The sequence below is a fragment of the Schistocerca serialis genome, chromosome 5 (genome assembly GCF_023864345.2).
Source record: "Schistocerca serialis cubense isolate TAMUIC-IGC-003099 chromosome 5, iqSchSeri2.2, whole genome shotgun sequence".
NCBI lineage: Eukaryota > Metazoa > Arthropoda > Insecta > Orthoptera > Acrididae > Schistocerca > Schistocerca serialis.
The window spans coordinates 632198335-632209520 of record NC_064642.1 but is presented as its reverse complement, the minus strand read 5'-3'; the positions used below and the strand labels follow the sequence as shown (position 1 = coordinate 632209520).

At 45.1% G+C, this 11186-nt stretch overlaps 1 protein-coding gene across 1 annotated transcript in view; it reads right to left on the bottom strand.

The window, feature by feature from the left end:
• Positions 1-1634: 1634 nt before the first annotated feature.
• Positions 1635-11186, bottom strand: part of LOC126482277 (peptidoglycan-recognition protein SC1a/b-like) — a 72905-nt gene continuing 63353 nt past the window's right edge. The window contains exons 3-4 of the mRNA XM_050106261.1: positions 10787-11010; positions 1635-2137 (exon numbers count right to left, since the gene is read on the bottom strand). Of these exons, the coding sequence (XP_049962218.1) occupies positions 1733-2137; positions 10787-11010 (629 nt within the window). The 3' untranslated portion in view covers positions 1635-1732. The remainder of the gene's footprint in view (positions 2138-10786; positions 11011-11186) is intronic.

Below are 11186 nucleotides of genomic sequence, written 5' to 3'. Positions count from 1 at the left end.
TCATGGTCAAGATTAATTAACCCGTCACAGTGGGAGAATCAGAACACCACTTCACTGCCATCACTTACCTGTGTATTGGAGGGTCACACAGCTACGTGGTACCAGTTTCAAACCGGCGACAGCGTCCCAAGGCGGGTGATACACTACTGGCCATTAAAATTGCTACAACACGAAGCTGACGTGTTACAGACGCGAAATTTAATCGACAGGAAGAAGATGCTGTGATATGCAAATGATTAGCTTTTCAGAGCATTCACACAAGGTTGGCGCCGGTGACGACACCTACAACGTTCTGACATGAGGGAAGTTTCCAACCGATTTCTCATACACAAACGGCAGTTGACCGGCGTTGTCTGGTGAAACGTTGTTGTGATGCCTCGTGTAAGGAGGAAAAATGCCTACCATCACGTTTCCGACTTTGATGAAAGTCGGGTTGTAGCCTATCGCGATTGCTGTTTATCGTATCGCGACATTGGTGCTCGCGTTGGTCGAGATCCAATGACTGTTAGCAGAATTTGGAATCGGTGGGTTCAGGAGGGTAATACGGAACGCCGTGATAGATCCCAACGGCCTCGTATCACAGGCATCTTATCCCCATGGCTGTAACGGATCGTGCAGCCACGTCTCGATCCCTGAGTCAACAGATGGGGACGTTTGCAAGACAACAACCATATGCACGAACTGTTCGACGACGTTTGCAGCAGCATGGACTTCAGCTCGGAGAACATCGCTGCGGTTACCCTTGACGCTGCATCACAGACAGGAGCGCCTGCGATGATGTACTCAGCGACGAACCTGGGTGCACGAATGGCAAAACGTCATTTTTTCGGATGAAACCATGTTCTGTTTACAGCATCATGATGATCGCATCCGTGTTTGGTGACATCGCGGTAAACGCACATTGGAAGCGTGTATTGGTCATCGCCATACTGGCGTATCACCCAGCGTGATGGTATGGGGTGCCATTGGTTACACGTCTCGGTCACCTCTTGTTCGCATTGACGGCACATTGAACCGTGGACGTTACATTTCAGATGTGTTACGACCCGTGGTTCTACCCTTCATTCGATCCCTGCGAAACCCTACATTTCAGCAGGATAATGCACGACCGCATGTTGCAAGTCCTGTACGGGCCTTTCTGGATACAGAAAATGTTCGACTGCTGCCCTGGCCAGTACATTCTCCAGATCTCTCACCAATTGAAAACGTGTGGTCAATGGTGACCGAGCAACTGGCTCGTCATAATACGTCAGTGGGTACTGTTGATGAACTGTGGTATCGTGTTGAAGCTGCATGGGCAGCTGTACCTGTACACGCCATCCAAGCTCTGTTTGACTCAGTGCCCAGGCGTATCAAGGCCGTTATTACGGCCAGAGGTGGTTGTTCTGGGTACTGATTTCTCAGTATCTATGCACCCAAATTGCGTGAAAATGTAATCACATATCAGTTCTAGTATAATATATTTGTCCAATACCCGTTTATCATCTGTATTTCTTCTTGGTGTAGCAATTTTAATTGCCAATAGTGCAGAAACTGAAATGGAAACGTTGCTTTTCGTTTGTTGTTGACATACAGTTTTATATTTTCTTTACAGAAATTATGATGATTTCCAACAGGACAATGTAGAGAGCGTATTTACTAAGAAAGTTTACATTTATTTACAATTTTGTTGTCAACTGTGTTACATAAAGATATTACGTGATGACAAGATTGGATTGTTGAACAAGCAGATCTACTGGCCGGAGCTGTCGTCGCCGTCGGCTGGACGGATGCAGAGGACGCCCGTGTCGCAGTCCCAGCGGCACCGGTGCGGCCAGTCGGCGATCTCCATCAGCGCCCAGCGGCCCGGGCTCAGCGTGTTCTTGACCTGGTTGTGCGCCAGCAGGCGGTACTCGGCCGCCAGCATGCCCGTCCTCACGCCCTCGTCCAGCAGCCAGCGCAGAGCCGACGACATCTGCCTCGTCACGTTGTGCTCCACGTAGTTGCCGATGAGCGCCACGTCCACGTTGCAGCGCAGCACGAAACCCTTACTGGTGTTCGTGCCGTTCCAGCCCCGACCCTCGTAGATATTGCCGCTGCTGTCGATCAAGAAGTTGTACGAGATCTCCGGCTGCTGATACTTCTGCCAGTGCAGCTCCTGCGAACAAGGAAGACTTCTTGACTGGAGGGGAAATGCATTAATAGAGTGCTACAAGTTTCAATTCTAGATCCCCTATCTACATTTATACTCCGCAAGCCACCCAACGGTGTGTGGCGGAGGTCACTTTACGTGCCACTGTCATTACCTCCCTTTCCTGGTCCAGCCGCGTATGGGTCGCGGGAAGAACGACTGCCCGAAAACATCCGTGCGCGCTCTAATCTCTCTAATTTTATATTCGTGATCTCCTCGGGAGGTATAAGTAGAGGGAAGCAATATATTCGATACCTCATCCAGAAAAGCACCCTCTCGAAACCTGGATAGCAAGCTACACCGCGATGCAGAGCGCCTCTCTTGCGGAGTCTGCCATTTGAGTTTGCTAAACATCTGCGTAACGCTGTCACTGTTACCAAATAACCCTGTGACGAAACGCGCCGCTCTTCTTTGGATCATCTCTATCTCTTCCGTCAACCCGACCTGGTACGGATCCCACACTGATGAGCAATACTCAAGTGTAGGTTAAAGCAGTGGTATGTAAGCCACCTCCTTTGTTGATGGACTACATTTTCTAAGGATTCTCCCAATGAATCTCAACCTGGTACCCGCCTCACCAACAATTAATTTTATATGCTCATTCCACTGCAAATCTTTCCGTACGCATACTCCCAGATATTTTACAGAAGTAACTGCTACCAGTGTTTGTTCCGCTATCATATAATGATACAATAAAGGATCCTTCTTTCTATATATCCGCAACACATTACATTTGTCTATGTTAAGGGTCAGTTGCCACTCCCTGCACCAAGTGCCTATCCGCTGCAGATCTTCCTGCATTTCGCTGCAATTTTCTAGTACTGCAACTTCTCTGTATACTACAGCATCATCCTCGAAAAGCCGCATGGAACTTCCGACACTATCTACTAGGTGATTTATATATATTGTGAAAAGCAATGGTCATAAAAAAAAGAAAAACATGCGTCCAAAATCAGCCTCCAGATCACTTTCCTTTATTTCTATATGACCGGTTTGGTGCAAGCTGCCAATCATCAGATCTATTACAAAAATTATTTTGTAGTTATAATTGGTGCAAATTACAGGTGGTTTAACGTTTAAGTTCAGAAAGCTTCAACGTTCTTAAGAAATTACTTATAATAGAAATTTGTTGTACATACCATCTGATACAGGTGCAGAGTAACCTGGCGAATATGGAATTGAAAGTCCACCGTCATAACTACCCATACACTAGTCTACTGAGGCTTCATATATTTTTTTAAGAAACCTCATTGGTGCAACATATGCAACACTAATGTAATTCATAAGAAAAGTTCCTGTGTATAACATTAAACACTGATGTGGAATTTAATAGCATTAAAATATTTTAAATGAACTTTATAAACCAATTATCAAAACATCTGCTGCGCTAATATAATTCAAATGCTTCGAGAATGGGATTTTCACTCTGCAGCGGAGTGTGCGCTGATATTAAACTTCCTGGCAGATTAAAACTGTGTGCCGGACTGAGACTCGAACTCGGGACCTTGCCCGCGAAAGAACTTAGATGTCTTTGACCACAGCCCACATTTTTATATGTAAACATAGTGTATTTCACGAGGGCACATCATAATAGTGAAATACGAAGCTATACTTGGTAAAACTGAAATATGGACGTGAAAATGACAATAAGCGTGTAACTAAGTGGCAAAACTATCACCACAGCATAACTGTAATAATGGTGCTTCATCTTTATGTAAGTACAGATATATATTCGTCAAATCCTGCCTTACCACTTACAATTGTCCCACATGTATCTGTGTAGCCACCAGCAAATAATTTTTTTGTATTTATACAGTGGTCTCCAACAGTACAAACATGTACATGAATGTATAAACACCTGAGAATTGGCGCAAGCCCGAAACCGGTCGTGTGACAAATAAATAACCTTTTATTGTGACTGGTAGCGAATATTTTTATACACCCTCCACATCTTGGCAAATTCAGATTAGTTCATGAGAGTATTATACTGTGATGTAATGTAAAATTATTTTACGTCATCTCACCCTACACATCTTGGCAAATTCAGATTAGTTCATGAGAGTATTATACTGTGATGTAATGTAAAATTATTTTACGTCATATTCAATAAAATCATGTGTATATACCAAAGTGATTCGCACAACCACATCTGGCCATATAGGGATTTATAGTGACTAGCCCCATTCAGCCCTTCAGTAGGAGTCTCTCAGAACAGTTGACTCCAAGAATACCCTGACGCCGCCATCGTCCAACAAGTATTTATGAAATCCTGTTTTAAATTTGTGTAGTTTAAGTACTTATTATTTAGTTTATCAGTGTAATGTCATAATACTTCTACTTGTAAACCGCTCTTTATTTTTTGTAGAGCTGTTGATAATGACTAGTCTGTCGAAACCGCAGTAGCCGTTAAATAATTCAAGTGTTTCACGGAAATAAGCTTTTGTGTTCAAGGTAATGTGCTCACTGATGCTCTCTGGAAATAACATGGCAAATGTGAACAATATCCTGCAAGCTTACTTGCGGAATTGGAGGTGCTTACGTACCACTGCACATAGAAAACTTCTCTGATTCTGACTCATGCTACCCAAATTAATAATTAAACGATAAGTATGGTGACGCACCTAAACACAAGCTAGAATCAATAAGATATGAATTGGCGCAGTCAGTGTTTTGGACTGACATTGCAATTCCGAAGAGCTCGAGAAAGAGTCCACTATTCCCCCCCTCTAATTCCGCAACTTGCCCTTTAGGCAGAGGAGCGCATATATACATACAGACTAGAGAAAATAATATTGTCCCGAAAATATTTATAAAGGGTGCCCCACACGTTCAATATGAAGATCGAAGAGTTTAAAAATATTGACGTTCGCTCAGCGTATTGTACGGCACAAGGGTGATGAAGCACAATTAACGACAGTTCCTGTCGGACCGACAGAAATTCAGTTCTCTCGGAACAACTTTGCTTCAAACAAATTTCTTCAAAGAGCTGAAAATAGTGAATGACAAAAATCATGGAGAATGCTAGAGGATGTATAATAAAACGCCATGCGGTACCCTGAAAAATAAAAATTCCAGAATGGTCAGGAAACGCCAGATACCTCGTTATCCACCGTAACAAAGGAAACAGATGATAGTGATGTCATGGCAGTAAGCAGAAACGTTTATTTTACTTCTAGCAGTGTTCAGACGTGGCAGATAAGATCAGGTCAGCTGTCTAGTGAACGTAAATGTCTCATGCTCACATAAGATCACATGATTTTCAATCAGAAGTAACTAAATAACTGTTTTATTACGTTTGCAACATTTATTACAGTAGAGAAATATATACAAAATAGGACTGTACAAGAGAACTTACACAGTTCATTTGTTTAATTCATAATTAGCTGTTGTGATTTACGAACCTAGGTCGCAGTAAACGTGCCTCTCGTCCAATGAAAAGTCTACTGGAAGATTTTCAGAATGGTTTCACTCATTCTGTATAATTTCTGTTTGTGTTTGGAGAGGCAAGAAGCTCAGACGCAATACACGCATACAGATTTTCAGGATGGTTTCACTCATTCTGTATAATTTCTGTTTGTGTTCGGAGAGGCAAGAAGCTCAGACGCAATACACGCATACAGGTTCACAAGGTCGAGCACAGTCATATTCGCTGCGAAGGTAGAATGGTAACTGACTCGTCCCGGGATAGAGTCTGCGCAATATTATTGTTATTGGCCCGGACTTTCGCGCAGTATATTGACACTATTACTACGCAATGAATATTAAGCATGTGAGAGCCCCCTAAGACTGGCACAGAACTAACCTGACCGTTGTTAATGAACAGGAGAATTGCCTGTCGCAGAAAACGCTGGAAACGGTAATGTCGATGCACCAGTCAGGTGTTTCCATATGTCTCCACATGTGCATCTCCCGCATGCTCTGTTCCGAGTACTTCACTATGTCATTATGTTCGAGTGAATGAGAGGAGCAGATCCATTTAGCGACTAGTGTTCACTGTCGAGATTTATGTGCAGTACTGTTAGTACAGGAGTTTAGGAGGCGAACTTTTTTAGAAAAACCTCCAGCAAGGTCTGCAATACAGAATTTAGTGGCAAAATGACGCGAAACGGGCTCTGCAGCGTAACACTACGGAAAAAGAGTTTAGAAACCAGAGTTGCTTGAATGAACAAAGTCCGACAAAATCTCAACACCATGCAAGTGGAAAATGAGACCTAGTCGTGTCGAAACATTGCCAAGAACGACCTGCAGCTGTATCCTTAGAAACTTACTGCAGAGCACGAGTAAAAGCGTCCAGAAAAACTTTCGCTTGTTGGTGTTTTCTCAGTGGAGTGTAATTAGGATTTTTGGATCCTCATATTTTTATTTCTTCAGATGAGGGATGGTTCAGTTTGCCAGGAGGTGCGAACTCACAACCAAGTCCCATTAGGCTTGGGAAAATCACCATCAGAACGCGGATCTCAAGATTGCTATTTGGAGCGCAATGTCTAGTGTCCGCATCGTACCTCGATTCTTTCACCAAATTGTTAATGCTAACCAGTAAGTCCATATATTGTTTAATCCACATGTGGACCAACTCACAGAAGATGATGAGGTCCCATACTCCGAGGAGCGTACTGGACGATACGGGAGACCCGCACCGCTGTAATAGGGAAGGTCCTAGTGGAGGTGGTTTGCCATTGCCTTCCTCCAATGGTAATGTGGATGAATGATGATGATGAAGACGACACAACACCCAGTCATCTCGAGGCAGGAAAAAATATCTGACCCCGCCGAGAATCGGACCCGGTACCCCACGCACGGGAAGCGAGAACGCTACCGCAAGATCACGAGCTACGGACACAGAGCACGAAGAACTGCATTAATATTTTCATACGGAGCAACAACTCACACCACCTTGACAAGCTCGTAATTAGTGCTGGGGGTGTGCGGTGAGGTGAAGGTAATTAGAAGAGGTAGTGCAAACTCCTGGTCAACCTCGATCGCCTGATGTCTTTCCCTGTGAGTTTTACCTGTGGAGCAGATTGAATGGTCAGGTCTACTCAAATAATCTTCACACACTAGAAGAGCTACTGCAGAAGATAGAAAACACCATTGCTGCCGTCCCTCTAGCAAAGATGCTACGGGTGTCAAACACTGGTAAATCGAGCACAGCGCTGGATTGGCCTCAACGGTAGTCATTCCAGCATTTTCTGTGAAGTTCATTAACAAAGGTCAGTCCCGTGTCGTTATTACTGAAAATTTTTTTCGGGCCAGTTTTATTTTCTACACCCTGTATGTATGCGGAAGAGTGTCTGCGCGTTAGAGAACGATAAATAACTACAAGAGTTTTCATTGTCGTTATAACTCGTTCTATAGACTGACTAACAGATTCATTTTTGTGAATAACGTGAGAAGAGTACGTTTGGTTGCGTAGTGTCGGTTACGGCGACGCATCAAAAACTGACAAGAAAAACAATGATATAGGATTATTCACTGAAAACAAAACTGAGCAGCGGTGGGATGCACATACTCGTATTATTTGAAAGTTTAAATTTTTACTTTTACTTAAATAATATATCTCCTGAATAAAAGTGCTTGCAATCGAAGCTCGTTATTGTAATATACTAAGACAAGCCGGCCAGAGTGGCCGAGCGGCTTTAGGCGCTACAGTCCGGAACCGCGCGACCGCTACGGTCGCAAGTTCGAATCCGGCCTCGGGCATGGATGTGTGTGATGTCCTTAGGTTAGTTAGGTTTAAGTAGTTCTAAGTTCTAGGGGACTGATGACTTCAGCAGTTAAGTCCCATAGTGCTCAGTGCCATTTGAGCCACTAAGACAAAAAGAAAGAAAGAAAAGAAAAGCGATGCACCACGAAGGATTTATCCGAATGTGACAGAAATCGGTAGATATGATGTACATATACAGACGAACAAATGATTATAATTTTAGAAAAATTGGATGATTTATTCAGAGGAAGTGCTTCACAGAAACGAACACGTCAACACCATGTTGGTCAACCTCTGGCTCTTATGTAAGCAGTTGCTTGCCTCGGCACGGATTCATAGAGTTGTTGGATGTCTTCCTGAGAGATATCGGGCCAAATTCTGTCCAGTTAGCGGTTTAGACCTTCAAATTCCCGAGATGCATGGATGGCCCTACCCATAATGCTCCAAGCGTTCTCGGTTCGGGAGCGATCAGGCGACCGTGCTGGCCTATATCGGGTTTGGCAAGCACGAAGGGAAGCAGTAGAAACTCTTGCCGTGTGCGGGCGGGTATTATCTTGCTGAAATGTAAACCCAGGATGGCTCGCCATGGAGGGCAACAGGCCGGGACGTAGAATATCGTCGACGTACTGCTGTGCCGTAAGGGTGTCGCGGATGACAACCAAAGAGGTCCTGCTTTGAAAACAAATGGCACGTAGACCATCACTTCTGTTTGTCGGGCTGGATGGTGGGCGACAGGTTGGTACCACTCCGCTGTCCGGAGCGTTTCCAGACACGTATTCGGCCTGGAATCTCATTGAATGGAGTAGAATTGTCTTCAGTGATGAGTCCCGCATCGAACGGAGTCCCGAAGATTAGCGCAGACGTGTCTGGAGATGCCTTGGACAGCGTTGGGATACCAACTTAACTGTCACCCATCATACGGCCAGACAACCAGGAGCGATGGTCTTTTCATAGCGTAACCCCTTTGGTCGTCATCAGCGGCATCCTTACAGCACAGCAGTACGTCGACGATATTCTACGACCTGTTTTGTTGCCCTTCATTGCAAGCAATCCTGGGCTTACATTTCAGCAAGGTAACGCCCGCCTGCGCACGGCTAGAGCACGTTTTTAGCATTATGGACAGGGCCCTCAAACCATCTTGAGAATTTGGCGATCTAAAGCGCCAACTGGACAGAATTTGGCACGATATTCTTTAGGAGAATATCCAATACCTCGATTAATCAATACCAAGGGGAATAACTGCTTGCGTAAGTGCCAGAGGTGGACCAACGCCTTATTGACTTGTTCATTTTGTGAAGTTCTTTCTCTTGAATACATCATCCAATTTTTCTGAATTTCAATCATTTGTTTGTCTATAAATGTACATCAGATCTGTCGGTTTCCATCCCTTTCAGATAATTCCTTCGTGGAGTGTCGTTTCTTTTTCTTTCTTCTGTTTTTAGTCTTAGAGTGTACTTTATTTTGTTCAGACACTATTTCGGCATCCTTGTGTAAAACAGGGTACTTGAGATAGTAATTTATCTTTTTCTGTTTTCTAATAAATATGTAATAGTACTCATTAGTTTAATACTGATACAATATGTGATCAAAAGTATCCGGAGACCCCAAAAAAACATACGTTTTTCATATTAGGTGCATTTTGCTGCCACCTACTGCCAGGTACTCCATATCAGCGACCTCAGTAGTCATTAGACATCGTAAGAGGGCAGAATGGGGCGCTCCGCGGAACTCACGGACTTCGAACGTGGTCAGCTTGTGTCATACGTCTGTATGCGAGATTTCCACACTCCTAAACAATCCCTAGGTCCATTCTATACGATGTGATAGTGAAGTGGAAACGTGAAGGAAAACGTACAGAACAAAAGCGTACAGGCCGACCTCATCTGTGGACTGACAGAGACCGCCGACAGTTGAAGAGGGTCGTAATTTGTAATAGGCAGACATCTATCCAGACCATCACACAGGAATTCCAAACTGCATCAGGATCCACTGCAAGTACTATGACAGTTAGGCGGGAGGTGAGAAAACTTGGATTTCATGGTCTAGCGGCTGCTCATAAGCCACACATCACGCCGGTACACACCAAAGGACACCTCGCTTGGTATAAGGGGCGTAAACGTTGGACAGTTGAACAATGGAAAAACGTTGTGTGGAGTGACGGCACACAATGTGGCGATCCGATAGCAGCGTGTGGGTATGGCGAATGCCCGGTGAACGTCAACTGCCAGCGCGTGTAGTGCCAAAAGTAAAATTCGGAGGCGGTGGTGTTATGGTGTGGTCGCGTTTTTCATGGAGCGGGCTTGCACCCCTTGTAGTTTTGCGTGGCGCTGCCACAGTACAGGCCTACATTGATGTTTTAAACACCTTCTTCCTTCCCACTGTTGAAGAGCAATTCGGGGATGGCGATTGCATCTTTCAACACGATCGAGCATTTGTTAATAACGCACGGCCTGTGGCGGAGTGGTTACATGACAATAACATCCCTGTAATGGATTGGCCCTCACAGAGTCCTGACCTGAATCCTATAGAACACCTTTGTGATGTTTTGGAGCGCCGACTTCACCGACCGACATCGATACCTGTCCTGAGTGCAGCACTCCGTGAAGAATGGGCTACCATTCCCCAAGAAACCTTCCAGCACCTGATTGAACGTTTGGCTGCGAGATTGGAAGCTGCCATCAAGGCTAAGGGTGGGCCACACCATTTTGAATTCCAGCATTACCGATGGAGAGCGCCACTAACTTGTAATTCATTTTCAGCCAGGTGTCCGGATACTTTTGATCACATAGTGTACGAGAGTAGCAGTATGGCTTATTAATGTAGAGTGGGTAAAAGTCGCGGGCCTGGTGTGGCCCGGTGTCGTATTATTGATGCAGGGAGCTTGAAAACTGGCGGAAATTAAGCAAACACACCTGTATGGCTTGCAGCACTGGTGTACAATCGGAGAGACCGAAGCAGCGCCCACCCGCCGTGTGCTTGACCACCACGTACGGCGTCGGATGCGCCAGCTGCAGTCCCTGTCGCTGCGGCCGCAGGCTCCAGGACGAGTGCGGCACGATGTGCCGCTCCGAGCTGTACTTGGCCTGTGACACGTCCTCCGAGACCTCCACAGCGTCGTCGGGCCCGTAAACTGCACCTGGCAACAGCGGGACATCACTTTCCACATACAGCTACCAGACCAAAATACAATCTGATCTCAGCAGTAGCAAAGCAGGCGGTAACCAACAGGGAGCAACCACTCGCTTGCCTTGAAATATACAAGGTGTACCAGGAGCAACAGCCAGTTTTCAGGGATGTGACAGAAACGATCAT